General features: G+C 47.1%; 1 protein-coding gene across 2 annotated transcripts in view; it reads right to left on the bottom strand.

Annotated features, from left to right (window-relative positions):
* The window catches only part of gypc (glycophorin C (Gerbich blood group)), an 87,233-nt gene that overhangs the window by 50,543 nt on the left and 19,127 nt on the right, over positions 1-17,563 (bottom strand). Inside the window, exon 2 of one of the 2 annotated variants that reach the window (XM_038790067.1) lies at positions 16,619-16,777. In XM_038790067.1, coding sequence (XP_038645995.1) covers positions 16,619-16,637 — 19 coding nt within the window. In that variant the 5' untranslated portion in view covers positions 16,638-16,777. Of the gene's footprint in view, positions 1-16,618; positions 16,784-17,563 lie in introns of both variants that reach the window. The other variant, XM_038790066.1, reaches the window with a different exon arrangement.

The following is a 17,563-nucleotide window of genomic DNA, read 5'->3' as shown; positions in this document are numbered from 1 at the left end:
ACTATAAAATACGAAATAAAACAGGAAACGCTCCTTGTCTGTCTGGTTCCACAAGCGAGAGATTAGAGACGGACCCATCTCTGGCACATTTCTTTCAGACAATGATTCAGTCTTTTAAAGATACTTTTCATTTACTAGCCCTGAGCCAAAGCTACTTAACGCAGTCCAAAAACATTATCATTCAATCTTTTCAACTGTGATCGCCCCTTGTTTAGAAAACAGAAAACTCTGGCTGAAAACACATGTCTAAGAACTCTGGTGAGGGGAACCAAATGAAAAAACGCTCGGTGTCATGGCATTTAAGGTTATCATGAGCCTTAGATTAGAGAAGGTCATGCTCCACAGTCTAGACAAAATAGGAGATTCTTTTTGGGGAGGGAAGTAGGTGCATAGAGTAAAAAAAGAGAGAGAGCGAGAGCGAGAGAAAGAGAGAGAGAGAGATAGGCAGCGAGAGAGAGAGAGGCAGCAAAGAGAGAGGCAGCAAGAGAGAGAGAGGCAGCGAGGGAGAGAGACAGAGAGAGGCAGCGAGAGAGAGAGAGATAGGCAGCAAGAGAGAGAGAGGCAGCGAGAGAGAGAGAGAGAGAGAGGCAGCGAGAGAGAGAGAGATAGGTGAGAGAGAGGCAGCAGAGAGAGAGAGAGGCGTGAGGGAGGAGAGGAGAGAGACAGCGAGAGGAGGGAGAGAGAGAGAGAGAGAGAGAGAGGAGGGCAGGAGAGGAGAGAGAGGAGAGAGCGAGAGGGCAAGAAGAGAAAGAGAGAGGAGCGAGAGAGAGAGAGAGAGAGCGAGAGAGAGGGGCAGCGAGAGGGAGAGAGAGCAGCGAGAGAAGAGAGAGAGAGAGAGGAGGGAGAGAGAGAGAGAGGCAGCGAGGGAGAGAGAAAGGAGGGAGAGAGAGAGGAGAGAGGAGAGAGAGAGAAGGAGGGAGGAGGAAGGGAGAGAGAGGAGAGGCAGAGAGAGAGAGAGAGAGGGAGGAGAGAGGAGAGGAGAGAGGAGAGAGGGAGAGAGAGGAGGAGGAGAGAGGAGCGAGAGAGAGAGAGAGAGAGAGAGGCAGCGAGAGAGGAGAGAGGGAGAGGAGAGAGAGAGAGCAGCGAGAGGAGGAGAGAGAGAGAGAGAGGGCAGCGAGAGAGAGAGAGAGAGCAGCGAGGGAGAGAGAGAGAGAGAGAGAGCAGCGAAGAGAGAGAGAGAGGGAGAGAGAGAGAGAGGCAGCGAGAGAGAGAGAGAGAGCAGCGAGAGAGAGAGAGAGAGCAGCGAGAGAGAGAGAGAGGGCAGCGAGAGAGGGAGGAGAGGGAGGGGGGAGAGAGAGAGAGAGAGAGAGCAGCGAGAGAGAGAGAGAGAGCAGCGAGAGAGAGAGAGAGAGCAGCGAGAGAGAGAGAGAGGCAGCGAGAGAGAGAGAGAGAGAGAGAGGCAGCGAGAGAGAGAGAGAGAGGCAGCGAGAGAGAGAGAGAGAGGCAGCGAGAGAGAGAGAGAGGCAGCGAGAGAGAGAGAGAGAGGGTCAGCGAGAGAGAGAGAGAGAGGCAGCAAGAGAGAGAGAGGCAGCAAGAGAGAGAGAGGCAGCAGAGAGAGAGAGGCAGCGAGGAGAGACAGAGGCAAAGAGAGAGAGAGACAAAGACAGAGAGAGAGACAAAGACAGAGAGAGAGACAAAGACAGAGAGAGAGAGACAAAGACAGAGAGAGAGAGACAAAGACAGAGAGAGAGAGACAAAGACAGAGAGAGAGAGAGACAAAGACAGAGAGAGAGAGACGTGACATTATCATAAATGTAAAGAACTGTAAGGGTTAATGTTATGTCCAAATCAACCACTAGATAGAGCTAGATGGAAAACTATGTAAGGCATGATGCTAAGTCTTGTGGGTTATAGTGTTATGGGCCAGAGTTTAGAGAACCCCAAGTGTATCATGGAGTTCACCTGACCCACAACTTTTAATAGATTGTGGTATGGGGAGCACACGGTCCACTCTACAGGTGTGGTACAGCAGAAACAGAAAAATATTTTTTAAAGCAAAACAATGTTTATTCCATGAACTCAAATTAACCCTTTAAAACATACAGTGAACATCTTAGCAACCATTAATTCAAATACAACCCCCAAAGATTACAACACTAAGTAATCCTTCAAGCTTTCCTTTTAACATCCATAAGACTTAAAAACCAAAACCTTTAACAAAAGCACATCAGGTTAAAATCACAACTGAGAGCAGTTATTCATTTTTAAATCACCAAAGGATCGATTTGCATTCTTTAGATTACAGAGAGAGACTCATACATCTTCTGGCTGTGACTGCAGCTATCCGGCTCTGAAAATGAAACTAAAACACACCCTGCAGCAAACAGCCTAAAACAAAAGTAAAAAGCTGACAGACAGCCCAGCTCCACCCACACTCTGACATCACTGATAAACACCCATTTCTTAAACATCCATTTCTTAAAGGTATTCTCGCATGACACCTCCCCTAAGGAAAAAAAAATCAACTTCAAGATGGTTTCATTTTTCACTATCCTTTAAGAAATGCACACAGTAAATATACTTTTTCGTTTAAAAAAAACAACACACGCAAACAGAGATAATTATATAGTCCATTTTTGTTCTTCTTCCTCCAACTGGAATCCTTCTCGATTGTCAGTCTCTTTGAACAAGAAGGTCTTTGCATGATCCGTCCATTTCTCTATGTCTCGGCATGTCTCTTAAAGTCAGATACTTTAGTTCAATCTGATCACAGAGTCCCTTGTAATTCTCCAACACAGGAGCATTAGTCATCACAGCTTTCAGGCAGTCAAATGCATGTTGAAACTCCGGCGTCCACTGAAATTTTCGACGTTTCTTCAGCAAGTCCATCAGTGGAGCAACCACACTACAAAATGTTTGCACAAATGTTCGATCAAATCCACTCATGCCAAGAAATCGCATTATTTCCCTTCGTCTTGAGGGTATTGGAAATTCCTCAATAACTGTTGGTTTCACATCCCGTGTGACCATTCGACCCTGTCCGATTGCATGGCCAAGGAAAGTGACTTGGGCTTTTCCAAATTCACTTTTGGCGAGGTTTATTACCAAACCCGCCTCCTGAAGTCGATCGAATAACTCCATCAGATGTTTCAAATGTTCTGTCCATTTCTGGTTGAAAATTACCAGATCGTCGATGTATAATCGCACAATTGGGTAACCCTAAAATGACTTTGTTAGTTAACCGTTGAGATGTGGCTAGGGCGTTTTTCATGCCAAATGGCATAACTTTGAATAGGTATATAGCATCTGGAGTCACAAAAGCTGAAATCTCCTTTGCCCTTTTGGTTGAAAGGTACCTGCCAGTAACCATTCTTGTAACTGCATTAACCTTTCTATAGTCCACACACAACTGTTGGGTACCATCTGGTTTTGGCACCATCACCGTGAGTGAGCTCCATTGTCTGCAACCCACTTCAATTATGCGATTTTGAACATACTCTCAATCTCTTTGTTAACCTGTGCCAATTTTAAAGGATTAAGTCCAAATGGATGTTGTTTGATTGGAACAGCATTTCCCACATCTACATCATGTATAGCCATTTTAGTACTTCCCAATTTATCTCCACAAACTTGCCCCTGTGATATCAATGACTCTTTGAGGTCAGTTTGTTTTTCCTCTGGAAGGTAACTCAACAATTTATCCCAATTTTTTAAGAACATCCTGGTTTTATAATTTAATTTGAGGTATGTCAAATTTACAGTCATCTGGATTTGGTTTGTCACTTTGAGTTAGAATCATTAAAACCTCTTCCCTTTCAAACATAGAAGCATTCCTTCTATCTGGCGTTTTTACCACATAATTCACCTCACTTAATTTACTTTCAATCTGATCAATTCCACAAAACCTTGCTTTTAGAGATTCACCTACCACTGGTAACATTGGAGACGTTATCTCCAATGGGAAAACTACGAACTATCGATTTCTCGTCCGCTACCCGTTTCATCACATTTTGTGCAACTTTCAAATGTTGTCTTGCCAATTCGCACGCTCTATTTGATCGTTCCCTAAAATTTGACAAATAATCCAATAATATAATTTCCGATTTCTCACCCACCAACTTTTCCTTAATCAATTCAAGTGGTCCTCTTACCTCATGACCAAAAATTAGTGCAAAAGGACTGAATTTGGTTGACTCATTAGGTGCAACCCTAATTGCAACCAGTACAAATGGAATCCTTTATTCCCAATCCTCTGGATAATAATGACAAGAAGCCCTCAACATCGTCTTTAGTGTCTGTGCCACCTTTCTAATGCTTCCTGCGATATGGATGATACGCAGTTGATTTAAATGTTTTATTCCTAAGCAATCCATAACTTATTTGAATAACCTAGAGTAAAAATGTAATCCTTGATCCAATTGCATTTCTGTGGGTAGCCCATGAGCGGGATTCTCCGACCACCCTCCCCCCCCCCCCCCCCCCCCCCCCCCCCCCCCCCCCCGGCTGGGTCGGAGAATTGCCGGGGGGGGGGGGGCGTGAATCCCGCCCCTGTCGGCTGCCCAAAATCTCCGGCGCCAGGGAGTTTGCGGGGGTGGGAATCGCGCCATGCCAGTCGGGGGCCAATGCCGGCGATACTCCGGCGCGATGGCCTAGTAGCCGCCCATTTTCAGCTGGTCCTGCCGGCGTATGTTACAACAGCTACTTACCGGCAGGGCCTGGCTCCGCGGTTGGCCTCCGGGGTCCTTAGGGGGGATCTGGCCCAGGTGGGTGCCCCCATGGTGGCCTATCCTGCGATTGGAGCCAACGATCTGCGGGAGGGCCTGTGCCGTGGGGGCACTCTATTCCTCCGTGTCGGCCGATGGTAACAGTCCGCGATGGCTGATGCGGAGATGAACCCCCCAACGCATGCGCTGGGATGATGCCAGCACACGCTGGCGCTCCCGCGCATGTGGCAATCGCGGCAGCTGGTGGAGGGCCCCTCGGCGCCGGTTGGTGTGGCGCAAGCCCCTTTCGCGCGGGCCGGCGCGGCGTCAAGCCCCTTCTACGCCGGCTAGCTCTGGCACCGGCCAGCCCCTGAAGGTGCGGAGGATTCCGCACCTTCGGGGAAGCCCGACGCCAGAGTGGTTCACGCCACATCTTCATGCCGGAGTTGCCTGCCGCGCGGTTTTCGAAAGAATCCTGCCCCATATCTAGTAAAGAATTTAAGTAATTCCTCCACAATCTTTGTAGCTGTAATATTACGTACTGGAATGGCCGCTGGAAACTTAGTAGACACATCCATTATAGTCAAAAGATATTGATTCCCATTTTTCGTTTGAGGAAGAGGTCCTCCGCAATCAATAGGACCCTTGTAAAAGGTTCTTCAAATGCTGGAATGGCTATTAAGGGCACTGGTTTTTATCACTGCTTGAGATATCCTGATCACTTGACATGTGCAACATGATTGATGAAATTTAACTACATCTTTATGCAGTCCAGGCCAATAAAAATGTTTCTGGATTTTAGCTTGAGTTTTCCTTATTCCCAAATGACCTCCCACTGGTACCACATGTGCAACCTGCAACACCTCCTTTCTATACCCTACCGGCAATACTACTTGATGACTTCTGCCCACTTTTCATCTGCCTGCATATGTAAGGCCTCCATTTTCTCATCAAGACATCACTTTTACGGTAATAACAATCTGGTATACACGCAGGTTCCTCTTCTGTGTATGCGTTCTGATACATCCGGTTTACTTCTACATCTTTCTGTTGTAACTCCACCAATTTTCCTGAACTAAAAATATCCGCCTCATCCTCCACCTATCAAAATGACTTTGTTGACCTTTCAAACTCCATGTATGTTGACCAGGTCCTTTCCTTAATTTCTAAACTTTTGTCTGTAGGCTTCAGACACTAGTTCATATGCACCCAAGATGGATTTTTTCACCTCCTCATAGGACCCAGGTACCTCCTCTGATAGTGATGCAAACACTTCACTAGCCCTACCTACCAGATTTGTTTGAATTAGTAATACCCACATGCCCTGTGGCCATTTCATTTATTTAGCTACCTTCTCAAATGAAATGAAAAGGCTTCTACCTCTTTCTCATCAAACCTTGGTAATGCTTGGACATATTTAAATAGTTTCCCACCAAGCCTTCGATTTTGATGCTCTTCTCACTATCATCCAACTGTACGTTTCCCTCTACGCCTGCCAATTTTAACTGACTGTCATGTTCATGGCCATTTTCTGTAGTTCAAACTCTCTCTTTATCTTTTTCCCTGATCTGTATCTCCCTTCCTCTTTTTTTTCTCCTCTCTATCTCTTTCGTATTCAAGCCGCTTTAATTCTTTCTCATGTTCCATTCTTTTAATTTGTAACTGAATTTTTTGCCATTTCCAATGAGTCAAACTGTATCTCAGGCAACTTTAAATGCTCAGCCACTGCTATAAATACCTCATCTTTCGCATTTTGTCAGGTAATGTTAACTGCAATTTTTTTGCCAGATCTAACAGTCTGCTTTTAGTCTCTGTCCGTAAGATACTGCATGTGACCGTCTCCACCCCCAAAAACTTCTGAGCCTCTTGAAAAAGCCATTGTCCACAACACACTCCCTACTTAAACCAGAATACCACACCTGAAAAGCAACCACCCTCACTGTCTTTAAATTCACTAAGCCAATCCAATAGATGGACTGTTATCCCCCTTGAGCCTACAATTTGTTGTGGGCCAGGTTAGAGAACCCCAAAGTGTTCACCTGACCCACAACTTTTACTAGATTGTGGTATGGGGAGTCCACGGCCCACTCTGCAGGTGTGATACAGCAGAAATATTTTAAAACAAAACAATGTTTATTCTATGAACTCAAGTTAACCTTTTTAAACATAGTGAACATCTTAGCAACCACTAATTCAAATGCAACCCCCAAAGACGACAACACTAAGTAATCCTTTAACTTTCCTTTTAACATCCAGAAGACTTAAAAAACAAAACCTTTAACAGAAGCACATCAGGTTAAAGTCACTACTGAAAGCAGTTATTAGTTTTAAAATCACCAAAGGATCGACTTACATTCTTTAGATTACAGAGAGAGAGAGACTCAGACACCTTCTGGCTGTGACTGCAGCTATCCAGCTCTGAAAACAAAACTAAAACACACCCCTGCAGCAAACAGCCTAAACGAAAGTAAAAAGCTGACAGGACAGCCCAGCTCCACCCGCACTCTGACATCACTGATACAGGACCCATTTCTTGATGGTACACTCACATGACAATAGGTTGAGGAGAAAGCGAGAGTACAGACTGAAGGAAAGGTAGAATGAGTGAGAGCAGATAATAGTTATTGTATTAGTGTCGAAAATAGTAGTAGATGAGTGTAGATTATATGTTTATTATCAACTGTATGTTATACAAGAGTAAATGTCGAATCCAATTGAGTAGTGTTAATAAATCTATAGCTTTGTTCAATAGAACAGCTATTTGTTTTTTGTGAAGACTATGCCACAATCCTAGAATTAGCAACATAAAGAACACCACAAGAGAGGCAGGTAGAGAGCGAGAGAGAGAGACACACACAGAGAGGCAGACAGAGAGAGAGAGGCAGAGAGGCAGACAGAGAGAGAGGCAGAGAGACACAGAGAGGCAGACAGAGAGAGAGAGAGAGTTACAGAGAGGCAGACAGAGAGAGAGATACAGAGAGGCAGACAGAGAGAGAGATACAGAGAGGCAGACAGAGAGAGAGAGAGAGACAACAGAGAGGGAGAGAGAGACAGAGAGGCAGACACGGGGAGAGAGAGAGAGAGAGAAAGGCAGACAGACAGAGAGAGGGGGAGACAGAGAGAGAGACAGACTAGACAGAGAAATGAAATGAAAAATCGCTTATTGTCACTTTGAAGTAGGCTTCAAATGAAATTACTGTGAAAAGCCCCCAGTCGCCACATTCCGGCGCCTGTTCGGGGAGGCTGATACGAGAACTGAACCGTGCTGTTGGCCTGCCTTGGTCTGCTTTAAAAGCCAGCGATTTAGCCCAGTGTGCAGAGAGAGAGAGAAAGAGGCAGACAGAGAGAGAGAGGCAGACACACATGCAGACAGAGAGTGACACAGACACAGAGACAGAGAGAGGACAGAGAGAGACAGAGAGAGACGATATGGACGAGAAGAAATATTAGCTTGGCAGGCGTTGGCAGGACATGAAGAGAATGGCAAGAAAGGAAGATAAAGGCCCTGTTGATTGTATCTCTGGCAAATTCTCCAAAGCATTCGGGCACATCTGTGTCTCTGAACATTAGATCACGACTGACTCATTGAACAGCAAATTGGATTTGAATACAGAGTGACTATCGAGAACATAAAGAAGGAAAGTTAATTTATTGGCACTTCCATGGGGTTCGAGCTGACATTGGCAGTTGCGTTTTCCAAAGACTATGAAAGAAAAAAACGGTCTTTTGTATGCTTTAATTTCCCCAATATTCACACTATTGAGGAAGATCACTCTCTTCTATAGGATCTTGGGAATTTTCCACAGAAGGTTAAATAAATTGATCAAGTCAACCGGAGCTTCCAAGTTATTAGGTTGAACAAAGCTCTTAAAAAAAAAAAAAAAAATCGACCTAATCTTCAGTTTAATACTTTATGGTTCGGATTCTCCAGTCCCCGGCTGTGTGTTAAATTTCATCAGTCCAACTAATTTCCAACTTATATTCACACAGTACCATTAATGTAATGAACTGTCCAAGATGCTTTACAGGAGCATTATAAATAAAGTCCGCCACTGAGCCATATAAGGAAATATTGGGTCAGATAACCAAGTGAAAGAATAGTTCAAAGAAGTGATTTAAAGGCGGAAGACAGAGGTGGAGAGTTTAAGAACTAGGGAACAACAGACAGAGCCACCAATGATGGAGCAATTAGGCTTCAGAAGAGGCCAGAATTAAACGAGTGTCATAGCTCTCAGGTTTGTGGGGTGAGAGGAGATTATGGAAATATGGTGGGGACAAGGCCACGGAGGGACTGGACAACAAGGGTGAGAATTTGAAAATGTTGGCCTACATTGGCTCCCAGTGGAGCAGAGTGATGGGGCAACGGGACTTGCTGCGAGGCAAGACACAGGCAGCAGAGTTTTGGATGATCTCAAGTTTGCAAAGGGTGAAATGTATGAGACGAGCCAGGACTGCATTGGGCTTGTTGAGTCGAGAAGCACGAAGATATTGGTTTCAGCAGTAGGTTGAGTTAAAACTGGTGCAAAGCTACGGAGAAGGAGAAATTGTTGGCAGAAATTAGTTTCCTAATGCAGTTCAGATCAGTACATTTACATTAAGGTTTAAGCCAATGGCCTGGATTTATCATGCCTTCACTCAGTATTGGAACAAAGGCAGGGATTTAAAAATGGCAAGTGAGACTCCATTCCTGGCATGGGGTATTATAAGAACATAAGAACTCGGAGCAGGAGAGGTCATTGCAGTCCCTCGAGCCACCCTGCTCTCCCATTCAATACGATTGTGGCTGATCCCCTCTCGGCCTCAACTCTACTTTGCTGCCCGTTCTCCATAACCCTTCAACCCACTATCTGCCTATCTCCCCTTTAAATTTTCTCAGTGTCCCTGCTTCCACCACACTGGGGTAGTGAATTCCACAAGTTCATGACCCTTTGAGAGAAGTAATTTATTCTCATCTCTGTTTCAAATCCGCTGCCGCTTGTCCTAAAACTATGTCCTCTCGTTCCAGATCACCCCACGTCTACTTGTCAATGCCTTTTATCATCTTAGGTACCTCAATTAGATCTCCTCTTATGCTTCTGAACACTGAAGAGTATAGGCTAAACTGCTCAATCTCTCTTCACAAGACAACCCCCTCATCTCTGGAATAAATCATAGAATTTGCAGTGCAGAAGGAGGCCACTCGGCCCATCGAGTCTGCACCGGCTCTTGGAAAGAGCACCCTACCCAAGCCCACACCTCCATCCTATTCTCATAACCCAGTAACATCACCCAACACTAAGGGCAATTTTGGACACGAAGGGCAATTTAGCATGGCCAATCCACCTAACCTGCACATCTTTGGACTGTGGGAGGAAACTGGAGCACCCGGAGGAAACCCACGCACACACGGGGAGAACATGCAGACTCCGCACAGATAGTAACCCAAGCTGGGAATCGAACCTGTGACCCTGGAGCTGTGAAGCAATTGTGCTAACCACTATGCTACAGTGCTGCCCACGAGTGAACCTCCTCTGAACTGCCTCTCCTCTGAACATCCCTCCCCAAATAAGGGGGCCAAAACTGCACACAGCACTCTCGGATCAGGTTTGAGGTTGCAAGCGTGCACTGAGAAACCTACCTTGCTTACCCCATTATGGGAGTGAACATTTTAGACCCCATATTAATTTCATGGGTCTGACACTACAACACCCCCCCCCCCCCAAACAGGATATGATGTGGTGGGGGGGGGAGCATTAAATTGCATTGACGTGACTCCCTCCTGGCCTCCCATCGTTAAGATCGGATTCAATTTTACACTGGGGTGGGCAAGAAGCAAGACACTGTCCCAATTAGGATGTTTTACATCCGGCCTCAATTTTTAGGCCAGCTGATGCCGGATACACCAGCGGGGGTCAGGGTGGGGTTTGTGAAAAAATCCCACGTTTCAGGTGGAAGGTTGAGTGCCTCCATCAGAAGTCTGTTTCTGACTGGGGTCGCCCTCCCCTCAAGGACAGGCCACCTCTATTCCTCCTACTCCACTGGCCTATGCCCCAATACTCAAATCAACCCTCTTGTGGCCCCCCAGGACTCCTCCACCCTCCCCTCACTACGGCCCCGACCTCATACCTTGCCTCCATTCCCTGAGACAGTTTCAGGCATGTTGCTGCAGTATTTCTTTAGGCCACTGCAGCACTGCGCTTGGAGGGAATGGAGAGTTCTGATTTGCAGGACCCCCTATCAAAGTGGTGTTAAAATTCACGCCTGCTGCTAATAAAAAATTATTAGCATGCAAAATGGCAGTGGGCATATCTGAGTCGGCGGAGATGTGTTCCCCACTAATTCTCTGGAACTTGGCCCCTGCCATCCTAGAAATTCAGGCAATGGAGTCAAAACCTGTTTGGCTGACTTATTCCATTGACAGTGCAGCCATTTGGTCAATCTGCTTTAAAGGCTTCAGTTTATTCAGCTTTAGAGTCTTTGTTGACACAGCTGTGCAATGGAATTCCCTAATGAATGCTTGGCTGAGCTCAAACCCCACGAATGGTTACAGCATTGTTCACACAGCCACCAATGAAACTTTGTTGAACTGAAAGCTTATTGGAGCCAGTCTCCACAGCTGCTGCTCAGGCCCCGTCGAATATAATCAGTAACTTAACATACATGCAAAACAAGGACAGATCATATCTGAAACATTTGGTTGGTGATGCAATGGCTGGTGACATAATTTGCTTTTAAAAATAGTCATGTCATCTTGAAGCACTGATACACCATTCAGGATACTTTAACAGGTGCGGTCTACTGGCTGCACCACACACCCATTCGAGGAAACGGAAGCACAGCCAGCCCGGAAATCCCGCTTCTGGCATCTACCCCGCCTCGCCAAACCTCTGGGATCTGAGGAGTTCCGGTGAGCGGAGTACCTCAGTGCTGGAAACGGGATTATGTGGGGCCTTGGCAGGGCATTACCCACTGAGACCTTGTATTGCAACAGAGTCCTGTTAGCTAGCTGTGAACACCAGGAAATCCCGCCCAAAAACATTCGACACGGGGACTCTGTTGCAATTCAGTTAGATCACTCCCAACAGCTTGGATTTACATAAACTGTACGCAAATGCACACTGTATTTTGTTTAAATTTGTTCGTGGGATTTGAATGTCACTGGCTGGGCCAGCATTTATTGTCCATTCCTTATTGCCCTTAAGAAAGTGGTGGCAAGTCGCCTTCTTGAACTGCTGCAATCTATCTGGTGTAGGTACACCCAAAGTGCTGCCAGGGAGGGGTTACAGGATTTTTAGCCAGCAATGAACCAGAAAGGGTGATATTGTTCTAAGTCAGGATGATAAGCAGCTGGGAGGGATGATGTTGCCATGCACCTAATGTCCTTGCCTTCTAGGTGAGAAAGGTTGTGGGTTTGGATGGTACTGGTGAAAAAGAGCTTTTTAGAACAGTACAGCACAGAACAGGCCCTTCGGCCCTCGATGTTGTGCCGAGCAATGATCACCCTACTTAAACCCACGTAACCCGTATACCCGTAACCCAACAATCCCCCCATTAACCTTACACTACGGGCAATTTAGCATGGCCAATCCACCTAACCCGCACATCTTTGGACTGTGGGAGGAAACCGGAGCACCCGGAGGAAACCCACGCACACACAGGGAGGACGTGCAGACTCCACACAGACAGTGACCCAGCCGGAATCGAACCTGGGACCCTGGAGCTGTGAAGCATTGATGCTAACCACCATGCTACCATGCATCTTATAGATGGTACTCAATCTGGCACCTTGTGCCCGTGGTAGAAGTTAATCTTTAAAATGATGAATGGTGATGTTGAACGAAGTGTCTTGTTGGGCTGTTTGAGGAGGGAAGTTAAGCTGTGCAACTGGAGTCACATGTAAGCCAACTGTAAAGGGTGTCAAGTTTAGTACTTTCCTTTGTTCTTCAGAGGGGTACCGACCGAGTAAGGGCAGAAGGTTTTGTTTTGAGTTCGGGCATCATGATCGGTACAGGCTTGGAGGGCTGAAGGACCTGTTCCTGTGCTGTTCTTTTCTTTGTTCTCTTTCCACATTAGTGGAGCAGATCATCATCTGCCATGGTGGAATTCAAACCCTAATCCCCAAAGCCTTGCCCTGGACCTTTGGATACTCATAAAAGTCGCCACAGTCCCAGACGAATGCAGGTTGCTTTCCGCTTTCATAGAATTTACAGTGCAGAAGGAGGTCATTCAGCCCATCGAGTCTGCACCGGCTCTTGGAACGAGCACCCTACCCAAGGTCAACAACTCTACCCTATCCCCATAACCCAGTAACCCCATAACCCAGTAACCCCACCCAACACTAAGGGCAATTTTGGACTCTAAGGGCAATTTAGCATGGCCAATCCACCTAACGTGCACATCTTTGGACTGTGGGAGGAAACCGGAGCACCCGGAGGAAACCCACGCACACACGGGGAGGATGTGCAGACTCTGCACAGACAGTGACCCAAGCCGGAATCGAACCTGGGACCCTGGAGCTGTGAAGCGATTGTGCTATCCACAATGCTACTGTGCTGCCCTACAATACTACCGTGCTGCCTTTGGGGGAGAAGGGTGGGAAAGAGTTAACCGGTGGTGGTTTAATCTGAGGATCACCACACCTCAGGTAAAGAACAAGGTTGTGAAAGCGGGGCCTTGGTAAATAAACTCAGCCGGTACGGGGATTGCACCCATGCTGTTGGCCTTGCTCTGCATCATAAACCAGCTGTCCAGCCAACTGAGCTAATACTTAAATATTGGGCGCGATCTACCAGTGCATTGCGTTCAACAAGGAGTGTGACATGACCAGGTGAAGCTTCATGGCAGCCAGTATGTTTCGCTACATCTACTCGGACCTTGCAAGGGAACACAATCAGGATCCTGCCCACAATGGCGTGACCCACGCCACATGCACCTAAGTAGGTTTTAAACCTACTAACGCATACTGACCGGGGATCTAACGGCCTCCCTAGGAGTCCTCAGTTCGGTGCCGTTCAGTACTGGTCCATACAAACATGAACCAGGCGGAGCGGCACTTGGGTGTGTCTCCCGGGCCATCGGGGGACCCCTGGATGGTTAGGGACAGTGTAGGGTACATATTTAAGACTGAGCTGCATAGATGTTTGATCAGCAAGGGGATGAAAGGCTATCGAGGGTCGGCAGGAATGTGGAGTTGAGGCCACAATCAGATCAGCCACAATCCTATTGAATAGCGGAGCAGGCTCAAGGGGCCGAGTGGCCTACCCCCTGCTCCTAATTCATATGTTTGTACATTGAAGACTAGAAACATAAACTGTATTGTCTTAGCATTATAAATTATGGTTCCATATCGCGCCCATTAGCTTACTTCTATCACATGTACATCAGAACTTGGAAGAATTAGAGTTGCAGAATGACTATTGTAGCTGTGATGGCAATGACAGGTTTAAACCCAAAGTTCTTTTATATTCCTCACCATGGGCTACCAATCCTTCAAAATAAAACAGAGATGTAAACCCCGTTTAAATCACAGGATGCAATAGTCTGGGTTAAAACAAATTCTGACAAATCTATTAATGGGGAAAATGGCAGATAATCAGTGGGCGGAATGCAACATCCAAAAAGGAATTTGAAAGAATCAGCAAGCCAGATAGAAAAAAAAACACAATTCGGACCAGTATTCTTATTTCCCCATTTTACTTTTGTTTCAATTTATCGCATACCAGTCTGGTACTCTTATTTCCTCATTTTACTGTTTTTCTCTTCTGTGCACGGCAAGAAAAACAGCCGTGGAAGGCAAACTACTGGTGACCTGGTTACCCAGAACACAATGGCAAACAGGCGATGAGGCAGATAAAAAGCTGCAAAAAACAAAAGGGAGAAAGGATAACATGGAAAACAAAAATAACACGGAAAACATTCACAGCTACAAGAGGAAAAAGAAGATTGACCATGCAGGAGCCTGGAAATCTGGCAATGGAGATATCAAAGCGAAATAAGGAAATGGCAAAAATGTTGAACAATAACTTGTGTGTCATTAGTAGAAGAGGGATAGCATGTTGGACAATCCAGGGATACCTGACCATTGTAGAGTACGCCAATGCAGGGAAATTCAGCTTCTTCAGACGAGGAATGGAAAGGGAAGGAGGTGGAAAAGGTTTTTTTTTTAAATATAGAAAATATATTTTTTTTTTAAACAAAAGGCTTACTGGGAAAGGATGAAATTTTCAGCACAGATTAAATAATTTGTAGAACAATGATCATTACCTCCAGAAACAAAACAATTTTTAACGAAAAGGAAACACTTTTATAATTAAACATGATTTTCTTTGACATGCAATTATCCGGTCTGCTGCTAACATTTCGATCTTATTTCTCATCACAGCAATTCTTATTTTGAGGTGTCTCCAAGTTAACTGTCGACCATGTCAGCGCATCATGAACTGCTTTGCCAATTGCGTCCTAACACTTGAACCAAACCATCACTGGAGTTTCCTTTACTCTTCGTTGGGTAACATCTTCCCATGTGGCATGGGACGATGTTAATGCAAAGCATAAAATGCTGCAGATACTGGGCCAGGATTCTCCGAAAATGGGGCTATGTGACCACCGCCCGTCGGAAAACGGGCGTGAATCACTCCAGAATTTTTTCAAAACGTCCGGAATGATTCTCCAGTGTTAAGGGGGTTAGCAGGGCCCCGGCATACGCACCCGCAGCTCCTGCTGCCGATACGTGGGCCCTGCACCTCCAACCGTGGGTCCGCACATGGCGGAGCCACAAAGCTGGCCGGTGTGGAAGAAGATAGGCCACCCCGGATTGCGCGCACCCGCCGATTGGTAGCCCCTGATCACGAGCCTGGTCATCGTGGAGTCCCCCCCCCGGAGTCTGATCCCTCCGCCCCCCACACCAGGACGGCCACCGCAGCATCGAGCACCCGCTGGGTGAAACTATATGGGAACCATGCCGGCAGGAAATTGGTGGGAACTCGACCAGTCGACCGCGGAGAATCGCCGCGGGGGCCTCTTTCAACGGCCCCCAACTGGCACCGTATTGGCCGAACGTGCGCGCCTGGCAGCGATTCTCCGGTCGCTGGAGACTCGTGTCCCGTTGTTGGACCTGATCACGGGTCCACGCCCCATTCTCCGCCCCCGCCCCGAGCGCGATTGCGGCACAGGGACTCAGAGAAACCCGGAAATCTGAAAAATAAACAAAAATAGCTAAAAATGCTCAGCAGGTCTGGCTGCAGCTGAGCGAGAGACAGAGTTAACGTTTCAGGTCAACCGCCTTCGTGAAAGCCACTTAGCGCTGTTCTTCTCTCTGCAGATGCCCTGCTGAGTATTTCCAGGATTTTCTGTCAGAAGGTGACCAAAAACCAGGGGCGGGATTCTCCCCTACCGGGCGGGGCGTAACGGCGTGAACCACTCCAGCGTTGGGCCGTCCCAAAGGTGTGGAATCCTCCGCACCTTCAGGGGTTAGGCCCGCCCCGGAGGGGTGGCGCCCTGCCGGCCAGCGGGAAAGGGGCTTGGCACCACGCCAACCGGCGCCGAAGGGCCTCTGCCAGCCGGCGCGAGTCGGCACATGCGCGGGAGTGCCAGCGCGTGCTGGCTTCATACCCGCGCATACGCAGAGGGATTCGCTTCTGCACCGGGAATGGCAGAGGACCACTGCCTCCAGTGCAGAAAAATAGAGTGCCCCCCACGGCACAGGCCCGCCCGCGGATCGGTGGGCACCGACCGAGGTAACAAAGTCATGGGTGAAACCTTCAGCTGCAAAACAAACCGAGGGAGGATAGAGACAATATTAGACATGGAGGCAGACTGTCCTGGTGCCAGAAGGGATATTGCTACCACAATGCAGGAAGACACATTGACAATGAATAGAGTAATTTAACTCCAGTCAACTTGAAAACAGAGCAATCAATTTTGTTCCTGAAGTACAACATGTTCCCCTCAAATTTGAATATATTTGAAATGAAATTCTAACAAGACGGCATGGTTACCTGCAGGAGGGGTAGCCATAATCCAACTCGAGCAGATTTGGCCTTCCTTGGAGAAGTGCTGAGCTCAGAGTAAATGTAGCTGTCGCTGTCAACGAGGAGGTCTGATAAAAGTAGCTGGAGAGGGGAAGCTGATGAATGTGCCTTCAGGTCCGCAGCATTCTACAACTGGAAGGAAACAGCAGATTGTCATTAATTTTGCTTCAGCAACTTCTTGGCCATGTGATGGGGCATTAAATCAATTCTTCCAATTAACAATCCTGTCCTGTGCCCCACTAACACATCTGCATCCAATCCCACCCCAGGGATTTGAGCACATCAAAAAGACTATTGGGCCAGTTCAGCAGTGAATGGATGGTCGCATTGAAGCCATTTTGGATGGTCACATTGACGCCATTTTGGATGGGACATTAAAACAGGTTACACTTGTCCTCTTAAAAGGGTATCCAGGAGAAGAAGGAGAATTCTTCCCGTGCCATCAGTGATCCATCTCCCAACATCAGTCAAACGGATTACCTGGTCAATATCACATCACTGGTTGGCAGAACATGCTGCTTGTAAACTGGTTGCCATAGTCAGTGGGGAGGCAGTGGTGTAGTGGTACTGTTGCCGGACTAGTAATCCCAGAATCATGCTTTGCGGACCCGGTTCAATCCCGGATAGCACAATCGCTTCACAGCTCCAGGGTCCTAGGTTCGATTCCGGCTTGGGTCACTGTCTGTGCGGAGTCTGCACATCCTCCCCGTGTGTGCGTGGGTTTCCTCCGGGTGCTCTGGTTTCCTCCCACAGTCCAAAGATGTGCAGGTTAGGTGGATTGGCCATGTTAAAGTGCCCTTAGTGTCCAAAATTGCCCTTAGTGTTGGGTGGGGTTACTGGGTTATGGGGATAGGGTGGAGGTGTTGACCTTGGGTAGGATGCTCTTTCCAAGAGCCGGTGCGGACTCGATGG

This window comes from Scyliorhinus canicula, chromosome 2, assembly GCF_902713615.1.
Source record: "Scyliorhinus canicula chromosome 2, sScyCan1.1, whole genome shotgun sequence".
Classification (NCBI taxonomy): Eukaryota; Metazoa; Chordata; class Chondrichthyes; order Carcharhiniformes; family Scyliorhinidae; genus Scyliorhinus; species Scyliorhinus canicula.
This window is presented reverse-complemented; position numbering and strand designations above follow the sequence as displayed.